Raw genomic sequence first — 21,019 nt, 5'->3', positions numbered from 1 at the left:
CTGGGAGTGGATTCAGGCTGATGATCTAAGCCAACACCCACCCTTGTTCAAGTTCAGCACACTGCCTTAAGAGTGACAACCAGGCAGGGAATCAATAAAAAAAACAAACATTAGCAAGATCTTTTGAGAGGTCTTCCTCCTAGGCCTTAAGTTAGAATCTCAATCTTTTTGTTAAGCTTACTAATAAAAATCTTAGCAAGGGTCTTAAACACTATAAATTCCCACAGGCATGGGCATGAGTTTTGGGTTCCAGGACTGAGAAGACAGGGCCCATTCAGGGAAACAGAACTTATGTTTAGCACGAACAAACCTGCTACTGGTCCGTTTTCACGAGCTAGACACTTCCCTTATAATCAGCTCTTCCCCAGTAACGTCTAGAAACGGGGCTGGGCTTTTCCTACCTTCAGAATCTGGTCCCCTTCTTGAAGGCCTTCTTGCTCTGCAGAGGTCCCCTCTTGAATGCCAGCCACAAATATCCCAACGTCATTGCCACCAGCCAACCGGAGGCCCACGCTGTCTCCCTTCTGAAACCTCACCATTTTGGTATTGGGACTGCAATCGGTTCAGTTTTAGAAAAGAAAGATGGGAGATTTTTCTTTGTGAAGGAGAACAACATTAGTGAAAGATTGAATTTCTTCTATTTATGGAGAGATTTACATATCTCCATATCTCCACAAAAATCTCTCATTTTTATCACTTTATCTTTTTTGGGACTGTGAGATGAACATCAGCAGGCCCACTTAACTGGTTAATAAGTAGAAATACAGGTGTTTACATAAACTCATTCAAGATTAGAAAGCAAACAAAAGGCAGGGCTAGGCCATCTGACTCCCACTTTAGGATTCTTCCAAAGGAAAGCTTGCTGCCACCACAGGATTCTTGCCAAATGGAGACACAACCTGGGTCCAGCAAGGTCGGATCTTACTCCAGGAGCTGCCCCTCTCTACCACCACTGAACTACACGGGTTCTCTTTATCCAGAGCAGAGCACTGTGTCATTTCTATCCTCCCTCCACACGCTAGGATCATCAGGATACTACAACCCTAAAAAGGTCCTGTAGTTAAGCAACATTTCACCTATTTGAGAGTTACCAATTTGGCAAACTCAAATACTCAGAATCACATTCTGGAAAAGCAGCCAGATAAGTAGACAAGCAAAGTTAACATTACAAAGTTTGCCAAATTCCACATTTTTCTTTTCCTACAAGTTATTTCTCTTTCTCATAAACACTAACAATAGAGGTTGGTTAAGGTGGCCCATTATATGCAAAACTGCCATCTGCAGTTAAAAAACACCATTCTTCTGTACTTCAGTTAAGGACACTGAGGTGTGTGGAAGGAGAAAGGAAAAGAGAGAGAGGCTGAAAGATATACCCATATATTGCTTCATCTTCAGGACTAGGACGGAGAAAAGTTCTTGGGGCTGCTTTTGGTTGAGGAGCTGTGGATTAAAAACCATCTATCATTAACAAGAGAACGAGAGTGAGTTTGTCTCTATAAAGATCACAAAATCCACAAAAATCCAAATCGGTACCTTATGCTACATATAAATCATCACATCAGACAACAAAAATAAGTCTTTAAGGTGAAATTTAATTTGGAGGCATTAGCAGGTACGAATAGTTTCTCAAAATAAGTGAGGTAAGAAACTTCCAAAATCCCAGGTGCACAATCACATGCGAAAGAACATTTTATATACCTTAAAAACCACATAAATCTGCCTTTACCATCAATAAATATTTACTATGTAAAATCACGATGATACTTTTAGGGCAATGGGGCAGGGCTGGAGGATGGGGTTGAGATCAGAAGTGGGAAACAAAAGGACTTCAGTTAATCAAATAAGACAAAATTTAACTGTGACGGGATTGGAAATATATATATTTGGGGGGCACGTGGGTGGCTCGGTCAGTTGAGTGTCCAGCTCTTGATTTCAACTCAGATCAAGACCTCACAATTTCATGAGTTCGAGTCCTGAGTCATGAGCCCTGAGAGCTTGGGATCCTCTCTCTCCCTCTCTGCCCCTCCCCTGCTCATGCTCTCTCTGTCTCTCTCAAAATAAAAATAAAGGAAATAAAGCAAATACATATATATATATATATATATATATATGAGACTAAATGTGTATATATATATGTGTATATATATATGAAACTAAATGTGTATATATATATACATGTATATATATATATATATATACATATACATATATATGTATACACACACACACACATATATATATACATTTAGTCTCTGCTCCCAGTTCCTAATACAGAGCTCCTAAAATCCCGGTAATTTCCGGAGTGATATGGGTGCCAAGACAATCTTCTCTCTTTCCTCTTTGCCTTCAGTTCCTGACATAAGTCCTACATCCCTTGGAATTTCCTCTATCTCTGTCTCTAAAGAGATAACTCCTCGATAGCCTCAAGATGGGGGCTGGTCACCAGACAGAGCAACCCATGATTAGAAGCTTAGAACTTTCAGCCTACCTCCCCACCATCTGGGAGGGGACAGGGGTTAGAGACTGAGTTAATAACTGATCACGCACATGACAGAGCCTCCGTAAAATCCATAAACTATGGAGTTTGGAGTGCTTTAGGGTCAGTGAACACACTGAGATACTGGGAAGGGTGGTACGCCTGGAGAGCACCTGGCAGCTCTGTGCCCCTCACCCTATACCTTGCTTCTATTTGGCTGTTACTCTGTCATATAAAAACCGGTAATAGGAAGTAAAGTGCTTCCCTGAGTTCTGTAAGCCAGTCTAGCAAATGATCAAACCAGAGTGAGGAGGAGGTTATGGGAACCCTCGGTTCAGAGCTGATTTGGCCAGAAGTATAGGGGGCACCTGGGGATTGCAGTGGTGTCTGCAGCGAAAGTATCTCATGGGACTGAATGCTTAACCTGTGGGGTCGGCACGTAACTCTGGGTAGCCAGTGCCAGGACTGAAGTGAATTGTAGGATGATCAGTTGGTGTCTGGAGAATTCGAGAATTGGTAGTTGAGTAGGGGAAGAAACCCACACGTTTGGTGTCAGAAATGTTAATGTTTATTTATTTTTGAGAGAGAGAGAGAGATAATGGGGGAGGGGCAGAGAGAGGGGGGGGGGGAAACAGAATCTGAAGCAGGTTCCAGGCTCAAGCTGACAGCAGCAGGCTCAATATGGGGCTCAAACTCATGAACTGCGAGATCATGACCTGAGCCTACATTGGACACCCAACCAGCTGACCCACCCAGGCGCCCCTGGTGTCAGAAATGTTAAGAGCAGAGCAGTTCAGGTTGGGATCAGAGATGGGAAACACGAAGACCATAAATATAGTCAAATATTTAAAAAATGTGACCAATCTGTTGGCATATGGTGAGGGCTATTATTCTTGTAAGTTTTTTTAATATTAAGAGAGACTGGAGTGCCTCGTCCACATATCTGAATGATTTCTTAATAACTTCTCTCTCCTTCTGGCCACCCTCTGGAATGACCAAGCACATACTTCTGAACACAGCTGTTTACAAGGAGCCTCACCTGGCGGTTCCTCTTGGTATTTGGGTTCCTTGCTGTTCTCTGTGCCAAGTGCAGCTGCAGCGTCCCCCATGGACTTAAAGGGAGTGGGTGTGGCGCCCATCCTGGACCATCTGTTCTGCATGTCCTCTCTTGAACTTAAGCACACGTCATGTTAATGTCTCATAATGCAACAGATCTGTAAAACGTATGTGTGTACGTTCATGGTGTAGCGCGTGAGGGAAAGTATACATCATCTTACTTTGGCCTTTCCTTCAGCTTTTCATTTGAGGAATGATAATCATAATCAGAATACTGCTGCCGTCTCTCCTCTGGAGAAAATGATCGGTTTGACTCTATTTCTGAGATATCTGGTTTCAAAAATAAGAAAAGACTTCTTATTAAGATATTGAAGACTGTACCAGAAGTGATATTATTCTCTGGGTAAGCCAATATGAGAAATGGAAAAGAGGCAGGAGTAAATGTGCTGTTAGTCTAGCAGTCTTCCCTTGAAGCAAATCTGAGCCTTTGAAGGGAAAGACATTAATTAATAAAGAAGCCAAATTCAGAATTTTATGTTCCTCTTTCATTACACCTTCCATCAAAGCTGCTACTGAGGAGTCAGAATTCAATTACTGGATCATACATGTATCCACTCATTTTTAACCACACAGAGCAGTGCTTCTCAAACTTAAATGTGCATATGAATCACCTGGGATCTTGTTAGACTAGCTATTCTAGCACACAATCAGGCCTGTGATTCTGTGATTCCAGCAAGCTCCCAGAGGCTCATGCAGCCAATGGGCTAAGGATCACACTTGAAATAGCAAGCAAATAACCTATAAGCTCTTAGCATACTGGGATTATTTCTCCTGCTCTGTTTTCCTGCACTGCACTCATAGCAGTAACCAAATGATTAGACTTTTGATATGATGGAAGTTAACCTAAGTCGTACGGTTTCATAAAGTAATTCTCTTAAAAATCAGCAATGGCTGGGGCACCTGGGTGGCTCAGTTGGTTAACCATCCAACTTCAGCCCAGGTCATGATCTCACAGTTTGTGAGTTTGAGCCGTGCATCAGGCTCTGTGCTGACAGCTGGGAGCCTGGAGCCTGCTTCGGCTTCTGTGTTCCTTTCTTTCTCTCTCTCTCTCTCTCTCTCTCTCTCTCAAAAATGAATAAACTTAAAAAAAAAAATCAACATGTCTGTCTTCAAACTTGAGTACTTAATATTTTCCAAGTTCTTCTGCACAAAGGCAGTACTAGATGGTTAGTCAGTATCATACCTACTTATTTTTATTGGTAAGTTTTTGCATCGTTAAAATGTGACCCCATGTGTAATTCAGATTTAAGAAGTGAGTATTGCTTCCTAAGAAGAGATGACACAGATTGCTAATTGATGAATACCACAATATTCAGCCATTCTGACTGTTTAGCTATCTTCCATATAACCTTCCCTTTATTTGAAATATTAATATCCGCTTTTTAAAAATATGCAAGAAAGTACAAGACTGAACAATTTACAAATGGATGTGGTTAGGTCTTTGAGCCACTCACACATATATTTTTTACGAACAAGTTTTTTTTCAGTGGCCTAAAACAGATTCCACTGGGGAGTTCATAAGTCCACCTGAATTTCATATTGGAAAACTAGTATCAGCAGACACTTTAGTAAGAAAATAACCACCACTTATCCGAATTGAAGTTTAAAACAGAAGCTTTTGTTGTAAATTTAACTTCCAGCTGGATGGCTATGCTACAGTGAGAATGGAAAAGCAACAGACTTCCTTGTTTCCAGCCAAGCTCACAGGCTCCCCCCTCTTTACCTTCTATTTCTGAGTCGCTGTCATTTAACGACGGGATGTTGATGAGTGTTTGCCTGCTGTCTCTCAACACCACTAGCTGGAGTTTTCCTCTTGACTTTTCTATCAGTTTTCGAGCATCCGTTAAAGACATGTTCTCAGTTACAGTTCCATTTATCTGTGTTTATGAATAATGGTCATGTTACATGTGATGCAGCTGTTCACAGCAAAATACAAAGTTTGTATTTTGCCCTTCTAAAAGTGTAAAGTCTTTGCTCAGCTATCCAAACAACATGAGTTTTAGGATGACTGAATAAAAATGGATTATCCTTTAAATTAAATATAACCCTGCATGCCTGGATCTCAAAGACAGGCATGAGAGAGCTGTGGGATACTTAAATTACTCTGCTAATTTATTTAACTTCCAAGCTCAAGACGATGGTTTGGTTTACTACTGGAACATGTTTCCTGACTGGAGAGGTTTACAGAAACTATTAAACATTCAACATTCATGTACTACCAACTCTCCCTCTCATCTTTCCTTAGTTTAGGGAATAGGAGCTTAAACTTTAAATAAACAGGGAATAAGAAAGTATTCAATGAAATTTGTTTAAAAAACTAACATGACACTATTACAAATCTCCATGTCTGGTTTTTGTGATAAAAATCTCACCCCACTGCCCTTCCCAGCTTTTGTCTTATTATTGACTCCCATCTCATCAAAGTTTCACTCTATCAGCATTCAAATAGGAAATTTGGACTAGAAAGACAAACATGAATTCATTTGTTCTCTACCCTGTTATCACCCACCTTGAGAATTATATCTCCTTCATGCAGGTTGCCATCTTTATTTGCCAGACCAGTTCTGGTCATTTCCTTTATGAAAATCTGACTCCCAAGCCGGAGACCATACTCTAGAAGACAAACACATAAACATACACATATTTCATCAACTTGTTCAGAACACTTAGTCTGGTTCTTAGGTCAATTTTTAAATATTTATGAAAAATTAATTTTGCACATAGGACATTCTGTCAGACAACCAGCCTGGACTCATCAAAAAAGTCATTGACATAAAAAACAAAAGAGGCAGAAGGACTGTTCTAGATTGAAAGAGACATAAAAGCCAAATGCAACGCATGAACCTTCACTAGGTCCTGGATCCAGTATGGGACAGAGGTGGGAGGGGGGATACGTTATTTTAGAGCAACTTCAGAATGAACCACACTACAATATATTAAAAGGGATATTAATGTTAATTTTCTAAAGAACCCACAATGGCATTTTGGTTATATGGGAGAATGTTCTTATGCCCGGGAGATACCTGCTGAAATATTTAGGGCTAAAGGGGGTCACCCTTGCAGTTTACTTTCAAGTGGTTCCAAAAAACCACTGAGAGATAGAAGAGGTGTGGAAGAGGAAGAGAGAAGGAAGAAAGGGGAGAAAAGAAGGGGAAAGAAAACAAATGTGGCAAAATGTTGACAAATGGAAAAACTAGGTGAAGGCTATATGAGTATCTGCTCTAAAATTAACACTTTTCAAAATGGGGCCCAAAGAAACCAACTCAGTACATCTCAATAAAGATGTTCTGCTGACAGTGCAGTTGCCTACAGAAAGGAAAGTGGTATACCCTTCATGTGTAATGACTTAGCTGTGTGGGTTTGGCAGTGAAGAAATTTCAGTGTGTGAAGAAAACAGGTCAGTAAGCCAAGCCAAGCAATAAAGTATTGAAGTAAAACCTGTGTACTCAGGGGGTTTGTGAACTTTGGATTGCTCTGAAAAGAAAAAACACTGTATTTACTAAATATGCACAGTGAAAAGTATTTTAAATACTATTCAGACTCTTCTGATTTTACTTATTAGACTTATGAAAATACCTAATTTAAGGATAAATTTTTGCTGTTTTAGGAACCACAACCCAGCAGGTTTTAAAAAGAGGCACCTTCAAATTTATTATTATTGTTCTGGACTCAAAATCTTACAATTTCAAAACAAAGTAACTTCCTACCATTTAAAAAAGTTATGAAGTAGATTTAAAGATAAGTTTTTTTCAAGTATAATTAACATACAGTATTCTATTAGTTTCAGGTGTACAATATAATGATTCAGTAATTTTATACATTACTCAGTGCCCAACATGGTAAGTGATCTCCTTCACCTATCTCACCCATCCCCCCCCCCACTTCCCCTCTGGCAACTACCAGTTTGTCCCCTAAAGTAAATTTTAAGTGCTTTACAGTGAGTTAGCATCAGATCTTACGACAACAATTGAAAAAGTTGAGGTCCATCTCCACCCCTTTAGGAAGGTGATGAGAAAGAATAAGGGTAAGACAGCATCTTCTTTCATGGATGACAGTTCCTTGTTGGTTAAACAGCCTCACAGCCCAGCACAGAAGGCTATGACAGCTTGAGTGATGACTTCTTTCTCATGTGTCAATTCTTCTATCCTCCTAAAAACTGCAGTCTTACTGTACAGTTGCAAATAGGTTGTTATTGGTGTATTATGGGCATCTCTTAAATGGAGAAAAAAATGAGTTGACCAGCTTCTAAGACACATACCAGCAAAGCTATCTGGTGCCCAGGAAATGCAACGGGGCAATTCAAATGGATATTTTTATTAGTCAAATATAGGTCTTTCCTACTGTTAGATTTCTTTGAAGATTAGTTTTTATGCAACTCTTGCCAGTGATAGCCAAATTATTGTGTAATCCTAACAAACCGCACAATTATCTTTTAAAAATTGGAACTTTTTTCCCCCCCAATGAATTCCAAGTTTAAGTAACAAAATGGCCTAGGAGGAATAAGATGCTATCTCAACAAAGGGACATAGCCCCTTCTATCCTTGTAGTATTACTAAGTATTACTTAGTAATAGTATTACTAAGACCAAGCATGACTTAGGCGTCTCTTACAGACAAGATCTTTTCAAGATTCATTAGTGAGTCTTGAAATCAATGTAGTAAGTTATGAACAGTATTTTAAAATGTAATGGAACCTCTCAGAATGCATCACACAGAATAAGTACTGTTCCATGAAAGGTTTGTTCAAGTTTTTTGATATGAAGATGCATCCGTGATTGTTTGCAAGATGTGGTTCTTTCTGCAGTGGAAGGGAAGGAGGAGGGAAAGGAAAGGGAAAGAGGCAAAGAAGAGAAAGAGAAGGTAAAGTCTGAAAAGCACTACCTTGGGTAACTCAAGAACCTGGAGTACCAGTCCTATAGAAGGTGTATCAGGCCTCTCTGAGGGAGGTCTCATGCCAGGTCATCTTTCTCAAAATTTCTCCAGTCCATCTTCTAATCTGGGAGCAGGATGGTTTTTACTCTATAATTCTTGTAGGTTGATAAATTAATATATCATTATCAATGGTTGTAAAGATTCTGTAGAATCCTTAAACCTCCTAAGATGCGCATTCCTTAGAGATAGGAAAGTCTCGACTCCCTCCTCTGTTTTCTGGGACTGGACTCTGCATAGCACGTTACTCACATCCTTGTGTTATTCTTTAGGTATTTCGATGGGCACCTAGTTCTAGACTCAACTTTGTGCTCCACTAGAAATAAAAACAAAACAAACCCTCTCATCAGACAGGCTATGTGAAATCCCAGCTCCCAACCTAAAGGGCAAGAAGTTAACTTTGCATTCTTGGGTGCTCTTCATTGTTCTTCCTCTTGGAAGGAGAAGTAAAGAACAAACAGAGATAAAAGATATATGACAAGTAATTTAAAAAGTCAGAACCAAGAACCAATGCAGGGAACGTCTCTGCACTGGCTCTAAAGCCTTGTTCATCCACCTACTTGTTTCTGATCATCTGTCTACTTCCAGGAGATGTAATTTGTGTTCTGGCTCACCACTTCCTGGCTTCAAGATGTGGGCAAGTCGCTTCCCTTCTTGAAGTTTCCAATCCTCACCTAACTAAGGGACTGCTGGCTTCTAACTGCCACATGGGGCTTTAGTGAATTTTGGATGAGCTGAACCATGTGCAAGTGCTCCAAGGAATGCATTGTGGGACAGGCAGGCTGGACCAGGGCCCTCCTCATGTGTGGGCACACCAAAACTTCTCTGCACCACGATGCTCCCCACTGGGCAACAGGAGTGAAGTCTCCTACCTACCACACAGGGCTCTGGTGAAGATTAAGAGTTATTTATTCAGCGCAGGCCTGGCACAGAGCAAACGCTCAAGATCAGCTAGAGTCTGATTTACTCTCATGGTTTCACCACTCAAGCTGCACCAGGCTCACCAGGAGAGCTTGTTAACACACAGACTCTGTGGTCTCTCTCCGTGTTTCAACTCCGCAGGGCTGGGCTGGGGCCTGAGAATCTGCATTTACTGCGAGTGTCCAGGTGGTGCATAGGCTGCTTTGAGAACCCCTGGCCTAGGAGTTTAAAGCCACATTTCTGCAGCCTGGCTCTGCCATTGGTGACACAGCTTTGTGCAAGTTAATGAACTTTTCTGTGCCTCAGTCTCCTTGTCTACATAACGCAGATATAAGTAACTCCCACATGCGGTGGTTACCAGGAAGAAATGAGCCAGCTGGCACAAAGCATCTGGGTCAGTGCTTGGCACACAGTAAGTGCCACGTAAGAGTTAGCTGTTGTAATAGTGCTCTTCTTCAGCAAGCATATGCCTACCTTCATTTGCTTTGCTTTTCACCAGAAGAACCCCGATGGGCCTGTCCGAGTCCGGCCGCCCCCTCAGCTCAGGGCTGGGGCTGCAGGAGTGCAAGTGCTCGCGGCTGCGGCTCCGGGATGCCGCGTATCGGGCATCGGGCTGGGCCCTGCGGCCGTACTCCTCCTCCAGGCTGTAGGCTCGGTCGTAAGCTCGGTCGTAGGCCCGGTCTGTGCTCCTGCCGCGGCTGCGCTCCCGGGCCCGCCCATAGTCGTCGTGGTCCAAACCCCGCTCCAGGCTGCGGCCGCGGCTGCGCTCTCGGCCCCGCCCATAGTCGTCGTGGCCCAAACCCCGCTCCAGGCTGCGGCCGCGACTGCGCTCGCGCTCTGGACTCCGTGCCCTCTCGTGGGGCCGCCCCCTCTCCGGACTGTCCTCCCAGCTGCGGCTGCGCACACCGTGGCTGCTGCGCCGGCTCCTCTCGCTGTACCCGCTGCGGGCACTTCTGCCGTCGAACTCGTCCATCACGTCAAAAGTGCGGTCATCGTCACCGACAGACGGGCTGCCCTGGGGTGGGGCCAGCTGGACCTTCCGGGGCCTCTTGACCACCTGTCATTCAAGCAAACGCAGGGGGGATGCAGGACAAGCACAGTTACAGAGAATGCAGGTTTAAGAGCCCAGCCCTGCTTCTCCTTTCAGTAAAACTGTCCCCGCCAACTCACTAAGCCTTGAGTATAATAAGACCATGAGTATAACTCTGAACACAGGGCCTCTAAAATCTGCTTCTACTCAGTGTTCTGAATAGCATCAAGGGACTTTAAATCACTAAGTTATGAAAATGAAAATCCAGAAATTGAAACATTCTGGATACAACTGCCTAATTCATTCAAAAGTCAGTGTCAGTAATGGAGCGGGAGGGGACAGCGTAGTGAGAGGGCAGAGAGAAAGAAGGAGCCTTCTAGATTAAAAGGCATTGAAGAGATTAATGACCAAATGCAATGCCTGAGCCCTGATTGGAATCCTGGATGGGGAAGAAAAGTCTATTGAAAACATCTTGGGATATGGACTGGGTATTAGATGATACTTTAAAGTCATTAATTTCCTCATAGTGTTATAGTTATGTAAAACAATGTCCTTATTTAGGAGATGCATGCTGAAGTAAGTAGGATTGACACTGTCGTATCTGCAGCTTTCCTTCAAATGGTTTACTGAAAATACGTGTTTATATACATAAAAACATCAAGTGGAGGGGCACCTGGGTGGCTCAGTCAGTTAAGCATTGGACTTCAATTCAGGTCATGAAGTTTGAACCCCAGGTCAGGCTGTCCGGTGTCAACACAGAGCCTGCTTCAGGTCCTGTGTCCCCTTCTCTTTGTCCCTCCCCAACTTGCGCTTTCTCTCTCAAAATAAACTTAAAAGGAAAAGAGAGACAGAAAGAAAAATCAAGTGGGGCACGTGGGTGACTCAGTCAGTTAAGCGTCCCAATTCTTGATTTCAGCGCAGGTCATGATCCTGTGGTTGTGGGCCTGAAGCCTGCTTGGGATTCTGTCTCTCTGCCCCTCCCCCACTCACACGCGGGTGCCCCCACTCTCAAAATAAATAAACATTTTAAAAAAGAAAAACTCAAGTGAAGATGGCAGAACATTAACACTGTAAAAGAGGGGTGCCTGGGTGGCTCAGTGTTTAAGCAGTTAAGCGTCTGCCTCTTGATTTCAACTCAGGTCATGATCTCACGGTTTGTGAGATCCAGCCCCTCTCCTGGCTCTGCGCTGAGAGCAGCTCTGTGACAGGCAGAGCCCGACTGGGATTCTCCCCGTCCCTCCCCTGCTCACATCCGTATGCACACTCTCTTTCAGAATAAACATTAAGGAAAAAAAAAACAAAACTGTAGAAGATATAGAAGTGTTCATTACACTAATCTTAGAACTTTTCTTTTTACTTAAAAATTTCATAATATGAAGTTGGGAAAAAAGTTAAATACCACATAGCCAGTACATCTCCCTAGCACTGTCCTTAAACACACCATATTCCACTTCTGGCTTCGTGTGTCCACTTGCCTGGCTCGAGTAGGCACTCCCTGAAGCACAGCCCTGCTCCAGGCTCAGGTGGCATCTTCATAGCTGCTGCTCACCCAGCGTTTGCTGATGAATGACTGAGCAAACGAATGAATGCTACAGACCGCCAGTATCTCCTAAGAAACTGTAGTTTATTAAGATACAGCAGATCTAGGGGCGCCTGGGTGGCTCAGTCGGTTGAGTGTCCGGCTTCAGCTCAGGTCATGATCTCACGGCTCGTGAGTTCGAGCCCCGCATCGGGCTCTGTGCTGACAGCTCAGAGCCTGGAGCCTGCTTCCGATTCTGTGTCTCCCTCTCTCTCTGCTCCTCCCCTGCTCATGCTCTGTCTCTCTCTCTCTCTCTCCTTCAAAAATAAATAAAAACACTAAAAAAAAAAAAAAAAAAATTAAAAAAAGATATAACAGATCTTGTGTGGGCCTTTACAAAAGGGTTTTTGAGCAGAAATTTATTTTCCAAATTAATACTGTTTTACAAGTGTTCTCAATCTAGAGAATTCTCTTAGGATTGTCCAGCCTGGTTCCTAAGGCAAACTCACTCAGATACCAGAGTCATTGGAAGTTAGCAGCATGAGGAAAAGGCAGGGAGAGACTACTTACATATTTACATCATCCGTAACATCACCCCAAAGCAGGGGCAACAAGAAGTAGCAGCCCCTAAATTCTGTCAAGTGTTTAAAAGCAAGTGGTAATTTTCTTCTGATCATACAAAACAAGATGCTACTGAGACAAGCTGAAAGCAAACCCAGAGCTTACAATGGCGGCAATCTTCCCACTTTTTCTCAGCTGCTGAACAGCAAATGAATGGAGCACATCCTCCATGGGGGTGCCATTAACCATGACCACCCTGTCATTTTCTCTGCAAACAAAAAATAAAAAGAAGACGTGAAAAACTCCCATCTATTCACTGTAAATCGTTTATTTGGGAACACATAAAAGCAACAAATTGACCCAAAATGCTTACTAAAAGGCTCAGTGTCTGACGACTCCTGAGGCCGAATCGGTCAGCTCAATCTGAACTCTTCCCAGGAAGGAACCCACAAGCTGCTCAGCCCACTTTTGACATTGTCTATGGGAAACCAGTGGGGGACCAATACCAAAGGGTCCCTCCAGGAGGCACTAGGCAGTGGCAAGGTTGAGGCACAAAAGGAACTTCTGCATTAGGCCCTCCCTGCCTGCGGTGCATGGTGGGCTTCAGGAAGTCTAAAGATAGCCCCCAGAGCAGGTTTATATCCACCTGTGTTTTTATGGAGGGGAGGAGATCAGGAGTTTGCCTGAGGTTATTAAGGAAATATTGAGGTCATTAGAACCCTCTTACTTACCTCATCCCCAAAATCACTTTTTAAATCCTACACTGCTCTCTGTATGAAAGACTACTTAGATACGAACATACAGACTTGATATGCCAATAAATCCTAAACTTTTGAGCTCTCTGGCCAAGACAGTCATATAATTAATTTTAGATTCTGACCTAAGAAACTGTCCTGAGGGAACTCAGATATGTTTCTTTTAAAAATGGCATGATCTCTTCAGAACAGAAGGCTGGCATTTGGAAAACCTGTGTTTTCATGTAGTAAGTTTTCCCAGTTTCCACATCCCTCTTGTAAGTCAGAGCATCATTGGGGTGCCTGGGTACATCAGTCAGTGAAGTGGCCGACTCTTGATTTCGGCTCAGGTCACGATCTCAAAGTCGTGAGACCGAGCCCCATATTGGGCTCTACGCTAAGCGTGGAGCCTGCTTAAGATTCTCTTTCTCTCTCTCTCTCTCTCTCTCTCTCTCTCTCTCTCTCTCCCTCCCTCCCTCCCCCTCCCTCCCCCCCTCCTTCCTTCTCTCCCCCCCCACCCCTCCCTTGCTTGTGTGTGCACTCTCTCTCTCAAAAAACAAAACAAAACAAAAAAAACACAAATCAGATCATCATTAAGCCAAAGTATCCTCATTAAATCCTTAATGAATAGAAGGTAAAATAAGTATAAAGTGTTGGTTAGGTGCTAGGGGCCGGGAGGAGAGCATGCTGATTTTGTACTCCACATTCAGAAATGATTCCTAAGCCTAGGAATGATAGTTGTGATAGTTATTACTCTTTTCCTGTGGAAATGACTGCTCTCCTTCCTCTAAAGGTTTAGGGATTGTTAAAGCATGATATGGTCTCAATTCTTGTGTATATATATATATGCAAGTTTGGTTTTTTTGTTTTGTTTTGTTTTGTTTTTTTAAGTGCATACCCTGTCTAGGAGCAACCAGTGGGGCGGGCAGGGGCTGGGGTGCAAGGACACTCACTGAAGCAGCCCATCGGCGGGCCCCCCCGGGAGCACATCAGAAATGACGATTGATGTTTCTCCATTTTCAAAGTGGGGATTGTCTCTGCCTCCGGACACTGCTATTCCAAATCCTCTTTTGGAATCCTGTTCATTGGAGTTAAGAGAAAAATTAAAATAATAAAAATCCTTCTGTAAGTGGCTTTTGGGATTTATTACAAGCACTCAGTAAAATAAAGGTCAAACCAATAACCAGAGACAGCTCAAGAGCAGAGGGCTCACAGACACAAATGACAAAATAAGGCACCATCATGATTAGCTGACAAGTTTATAAAGGGAAATCCTTATCTAAAAGGAACAGTCTTGTGAAAGCTGGAAAAGACTGATAAAACAGCCTGGAGTTATCACTAGGGGCTGGCATGGGAAATAACATCTTCTGTCCAAACAGGGATATGCTATTCAAATCAGCAATCATACCTGTTCTCATATCCTGGCCTGAGTTTCAGTCACAACTGAATCTGTGCTGAAAACCCTATTTTTAAAGTATGACTTTAACTTCCAAGTTAGGTGAACTGGTGGTTTCATTTTAATAGGGTGAAAAAAGAAGTAAATGGATTTTAAAGATAAGATATGAAGATAAGCAGTTTTAAGATTTTATGACAGAGCAAAACATTAAACTCCTGTGTACATAGAAGACAGAAAATACAGACTAATTACATTCACAATTGGTCTAGAAATGTGAAACAGTGAACCTGGATAATACATAAATAACCCTTTCATTTCAGTGTTTAAAAAAGCTACGCTCCCAAAGTTTCATGCAGATGATATGGGCATGTGACTGTAACTGTAAATCAGGGTCTGATTACGTAAAAATGTACTCCAAGAATACAAGAAAGTCTTCCCCCATTTTCCTGCATAGGACCCACTATGCCAACTGGTGACAATGACCAACACAAAACAGGCTAGGCGACTGTCCATGATTACATGGCCTTGGACTGGGCAGCACCATCACCTAGTAGTTGGTTTATGCGGAGGTAGCTCTGTCCTCTATACCAGACTTAAAATGTCTCTCATCGTTGCCACTTTGAGGCCCACGACTCAAGGGGTATGTGAAATGCTGGTGGAAGGGCGCAGAGAAGAGTCAGAAGACGACCAGAGTTGAGAATTAAGACCCAAGGGGGGAAAGCACTCATCCAAAGAAACCATGTCATGTTACTTAACTCTGGAAGTTTCAGCTCCTAAGCACTGACGTGGGTGTTTTTCAACCAGGGCTAATTCATTTATTCAGGAACTAACTTTTCACTAAAGTCAGGATTTGAAAAATTCACAGTTCTAAGGGTTAAAGGAAAACTCTCCCTCTGAGGAACATACAACTCCTCTAGGAACTTACAATCCAGAGCCTGGAGGGATTCAGAGCAGGACTAAGACCAGCAGAGCCCACAAAAGTCACAGAGATGCTGACCAGGGCAGCTGATGGAATAAGACCCCAGGACCACAAGTGCCTCTCAGGTCAGCCGAGCCGCACACAAATCACTTACAGACTGTTGGTGGCTGTGCTGGTTTCAAGTGGGGCTAACACCTATCATACCCACCTCGAATCTGCTGTCAGGAGAGTAAAAGGGACTGGAACTAACACTTATGAAGCAATCATTATGTGCTGGACTCCATGTACTAGAGGCCATCTGCGTTACCTCATTTAGTCAAGAGGAGCAATCCCATGAAACAACCGTAAATATTAAGCCATAAAAATTAAGTGAAATACCTTTCTATCTGGTTTACATTGGCTTTCAGTCCCATGGGGAAGGAGGGCAGGATTTTTAAAAATCTGATTAACTCGGTGCCTCCTGATATAATCATGAGTTGGACAGGGGCACCTGGGTGACTCAGTCGGTTAATCGTCCAGCTCTTGGTTTCGGCTCAGGTCATGGTCTCGCAGCTTCGTGGGTTCGAGCTCTGTATCGGGCTCTGTACTGGCAGCGTGGAGCCTGCTTGGGATTCTCTCTCTCCCCCTCTCTCTGCCCTTCCCCCTCTCATGCTGTCTCAGTCTCTCTCAAAATAAATAAACTTAAAAATAAAAACTCCTTTAATCATGAGTGGGATAAGAAATACAACCCATGTCTTCTGTTAAACCAATGTTTCAAAATTTAGTTTGAACTTAATACGTTCTATCATAATAAAATATTATCTATCAAATAAAATATTTATCATAATAAAAATGATAGAAGTTGTAGAAGCTACCTCGACATCCTTAAATAGTAGAGGTTATTTCCATTTCTTCCCTCCTTTTCTCTTTCTTCATAACCTGTTCTGTCTGGCGATAGGTGAATACACTAAGTAACCTCTATAATTTTCGATTACACGGGCCTTAACCAAAAAATACAATAGCGTGCAAATCTTTGATAATGCAGTAATTACTGCCAGCTACAATGCATCATCCACCTTAAGGGGGGGGAAAACTGTGGCCGAAAGTGAATAGGATCCATGACCCGTGAGCTCGAGAACATGACTGTGGCACGTATGAACTGTGCAGCACTCACCTTTTGTAGGGTCACAGTGTACTGTTCCCATATCACTTCTTCCATGCCTGGGGCCTGTTTTCAAACAGCAAAACCAATTTGTTTAAACCACAAACATTTCAATGCTAGAAGTAAAGCTGTAATTCAAGATGTCTTTATATAAAGTCCAGCTTACACATTCTACACACTAAAAGGAGTTGATCTTTTTTAGGAACATTATGTTACCTATTTTCAAACACTCCTTCAATCAAATGGTAGTCTTAACAAATGAAAAGTAATGAAATACATAGTAAGAGATAGACCCTAAAAAATTGAAATATTAAGTGTTGAACATTTTTATTACTACTACTCCAAAGCAGTCATTATAAAATCCCTTAAAAAGAAATCTAGAGTTTTAAACAGATACTTATTTCCTTTTTTTTTTAAGTCACTCTCCCCTCCTCCTGTCAAAGATGACCTCTTAGGCAAATCTTATGCATTTTTAATGTCTAAAGGAATCCCTGGCCTTGTCAGAGAGTGCCTTTTCTCCATGGGTACTGCTGAGTGTGAAAGATGAAAATGCCTGCATAAATAGATGGGGGCTTCCTTTCTGACAGTATTCCAAAATAAATGTCCAGAAAAGCCTGAAAATAGTGGTTATCAGTTTAAAAATACTAATAATAAATCCATTAAATGCAGGCTGCCTTTGAGGAGAAATCCTTAAAGGCTAGAAATGCCAAGAAAGCTCAAAGCCAGAGAGATAAACCAGTATCGAAGCGGGCATTCCAACAGAAGGCTGGGAAGAGAGATAAGCTGTAGGACCCAAACAGGGGGGAGATTAGATGGGAGTGGATGTAGTAGGGGAAGAACTCCATCGGGCAGATGGAGATGGCAGGGGCATGTTCCTTGGCTCTGAGTAGAGCGGAAATAACTAAAACTATCTCCCTGGAGAATTCCTACCAACAGACCTGTACTCACACAAGTTTGAGACTAAAATTATTACAGATAGTACATCTCCTCAAAACCTGCTAAAAGTGGTTTGGCAAGGGAGCACCACCCTGGGACACAGAGGCAAATGCAAATTCTCTCCAAGGAACATACTAAACACAGGTTTCAGAGAATCCCCCACGTGAGTATCTGAGGAACAGAAATTGACAATCTAAATGCACACACACAAAGCGGGTCACCATGAGTGAGAGTTAAAACAGGAAACTGCAGGACCAAAGACTATAAATACTGGGAATATCAATCACAGACTCAAAGAAGTGGATATAACATGTATGTTTATCATAAGAAATTAAAAGGGGAAATTGGAAATGTAATGAAAGGACAAGGGAACATCAAAAATGACCAAGGAAATCAGAAAAAAGGCAAACAAAAATTTTAGAAATAAAAATATATAATTGAGATAAACAGTGGAGTGAGCCACATACTGTACACAGCTGAAAAGAGTAATTAATTGGAAGACAGATGTGAAGAAATTATCCAGAACACAGCAATAAGCATTTAAAAAGTGAGACATCCTTAAAGAAAAGTTAAGACCAAGGAAGTCTTATTTACAATGTATCTGGTTAGATTTCCTGAACAAGATGCTGAAAGGGTACAGGAGAGATTCAGTACTCAAAGAGATAATGACTCTTCCAGAATTAAAGATTTTTCACGTTCAGGAAGCCCAGTACATCAAAAAGCAGAGTAAATAGGGGTGGTGGTGGTAGAGATGGGGAAAAAACACTTTTAAATACATGGTAATTTCAAGGCAGAAAAAAATACATAAAGACTTGAGAACAGTCTAGACCTGAGAGATTACCTACAAAAGAACAATCCGAGTAACAGCTGACTTCTAAACAGCAATGATGGAAGCCCAAAATTAACAGAATATTTTTAACACAATACATGTTGATTTAGAGGGCATAAAAGACATTTTTTTAAAACATAAAAACTGGGAGAGATTAGTACCCTAGACCAGCAATAAAACAATTTCCAAAGGATATTTGAGAAAGAAGGAAAATAATCCCAGAAGGAAGACCCAAAACACAAGAAGGAACATGAGTAAGCCTGAGCACGTACTGGCTGTATGCAACTATAATAATAATGTATAACCTGTTAGACTTAATACAAATAAGACAGAGCCAAAGTATAAACAACACACATGTAAATCCAGAACACTTGAACATAATTAGATTACTCTAAATGTTTTATTCAGGAGCAGAGTTAAACTGCTGATTAATTTTAAACTTCACTGAGTCAAATCTACATGTTAAATTTTCTGGGGTAACCACGATAGGAATACTTACAGTACATAACTTCCAACATAGCAGAGGTAAAAACAAAACAAACAACAAGTCAATCCAAAACAAGGCAAAGGAGGCAAAAGGGGAAACTTAGGAAAAAAAAAAAAAAAAAAAAAAAAAAACAGCACAAATGTAAAATGCAAACTAGAATATAGAAAGAATATAGAAGAGTAATCACAATAAATACAGGCAAACAAGAAGGTCCAGGGAGGCCTGGGTGGCTCAGTCGGTTAAGCGTCCAACTCTTGGTTTCAGCTTAGGTCGTGATCTCACAGTTCATAAATTGAAGCCCCGCATCGGGCTCTGAGGTGACAGCATGGAGCCTGCTTTGGATTTTCTCTCTCTCTCTCTCTGCCCTTCCCCTGCTTGCTTTCTCTCTCAAAATAAATAAAGTTTAAAAAAATTTTAAAAAAACAAGAAGGTCCATCAAGCTCTATGTCTTTTAATAAGAGACAATCTAAAACCTAAGGACACAAAGAAATACGTAAATACTGTATTTATATACAAACGAAAATAATTTTAAGAAAACTAGTTGTTTTACATTAAAATTTTTTCAAATCAAATTTGCCATTCCTGCACTGATACTAATATGAGAGAGAGTAAAGAACTGAAAAATGTCTAGATGATGTGCTTCTTTTTTCCCCAGTTAACAAACTCTCTTGACTGGGGAGAAAAACACAGCTTAACATAAAAGGCAAGTCTATCAACCGATCTACTGGAGCAGATCATCTGTTCCCTTTGGCAGAGGGGCTTAGGAAAAGGCAATTTTGTTTGTACAGAAGGTAAACCAGCCCACTCTTGAGTAGCTCTAACTGATTAGTCAAATTGAGAGGAAGTCCTAATCCCTTAGCTCACCCTCCCACTATGTACTCACTTTTAAAAGGACATTTCCATGGCTAATACCATCTGGCTCCAAGAGATCAGAGTTACTAGATTAAAAACTAGAATAAAAAAAATCACCTCTAGAGTTAAAAAGAAAATACAGGGGCGCCTGGGTGGCGCAGTCGGTTGAGCGTCCGACTTCAGCCGGGTCACGATCTCGCGGTCCGTGAGTTCGAGCCCCGCGTCAGGCTCTGGGCTGAGTTCGAGCCCCGCGTCAGGCTCTGGGCTGATGGCTCGGAGCCTGGAGCCTGTTTCCGATTCTGTGTCTCCCTCTCTCTCTGCCCCTCCCCCGTTCGTGCTCTGTCTCTCTCTGTCCCAAAAATAAATAAAAAACGTTGAAAAAAAAATTTAAAAAAAAAAGAAAATACAAATGGTCCTGGAACAGGCAAGAAGTAGGATCCATGCTACCAGCACACCTACGACCAGGTGCTATGGTGACAGGACAGGGGTCTGGGGAGGGACGGGTATCAGCATCCAAAATGGGGTTATGTGTAGGTTAAATGAAGGCACAACGCATTGAAACAGGTATACATTCAAAAAGACCATACGTCTTTTTGACAAAGACTTTTGACATGGTGACAAAAGTTTGTTCACCATGACCACTGTTTTTTCTTTTTAATTAAAATATTTTATTTATTTTTGAGAGAGAGACAGAGTATGAGTAGGGGAGGGACAGAAAGAGGGAGACAGAATCTGAAGCAGGCTCTAGGCTCCGAGCTGTCAGCATAGAGCCTGATGTGGGGCTTGAACTCACGAGCAGTGAGATCATGACCTGAGCCAAAGTGGGACACTTAACCAACTGAGCCACCCAGGCGCCCCGACCACTGTTTATCAATTGAAAGAAAATGGAAGTGGATTTTCAGGTAAGATTTTTATATCTCACTCACTCCATTTCGTCCCTTTTCTCCTAGAACAGCAGTGGGTGCACAGAGTAGGCACTCAAAAAGGTTTTCTTTTCAATGAACCAAGAAGTGGGTACAACTGTCTATTTCTCACTTGTTAATGTGATGAAAGCACTGATTTCTACTACTTAAAAGTTTTCTTAAAGGAAATTTTCTGTTACAGTCAGTAGCCCTCTGCCTCTTCGACAGCACCCTTGAGGTGGTCAGGTTGGGAACTTGAGTGCCGATAAGGT

The 21,019-nt window shown here is 42.0% G+C and overlaps 1 protein-coding gene across 5 annotated transcripts in view; it reads right to left on the bottom strand.

Moving 5' to 3' along the window:
* Positions 1-21,019, bottom strand: part of TJP2 (tight junction protein 2) — a 129,140-nt gene that overhangs the window by 23,023 nt on the left and 85,098 nt on the right. For all 5 annotated transcript variants that reach the window (XM_049633619.1, XM_049633609.1, XM_049633595.1 and 2 more), the window contains 10 exons: positions 16,754-16,807; positions 14,239-14,363; positions 12,717-12,819; positions 9,916-10,498; positions 6,102-6,205; positions 5,316-5,469; positions 3,754-3,862; positions 3,516-3,649; positions 1,374-1,440; positions 402-552 (listed from right to left, as the gene is read on the bottom strand). In XM_049633619.1, the coding sequence (XP_049489576.1) occupies positions 402-552; positions 1,374-1,440; positions 3,516-3,649; positions 3,754-3,862; positions 5,316-5,469; positions 6,102-6,205; positions 9,916-10,498; positions 12,717-12,819; positions 14,239-14,363; positions 16,754-16,798 (1,575 nt within the window). In that variant the 5' untranslated portion in view covers positions 16,799-16,807. The remainder of the gene's footprint in view (positions 1-401; positions 553-1,373; positions 1,441-3,515; positions 3,650-3,753; positions 3,863-5,315; positions 5,470-6,101; positions 6,206-9,915; positions 10,499-12,716; positions 12,820-14,238; positions 14,364-16,753; positions 16,808-21,019) is intronic.

Source organism: Panthera uncia, chromosome D4 (assembly GCF_023721935.1).
Source record: "Panthera uncia isolate 11264 chromosome D4, Puncia_PCG_1.0, whole genome shotgun sequence".
NCBI classification, from domain to species: Eukaryota; Metazoa; Chordata; class Mammalia; order Carnivora; family Felidae; genus Panthera; species Panthera uncia.
The sequence above is the reverse complement of the archived record's forward strand: the minus strand, read 5'-3'. Positions and strand labels throughout refer to the sequence as shown.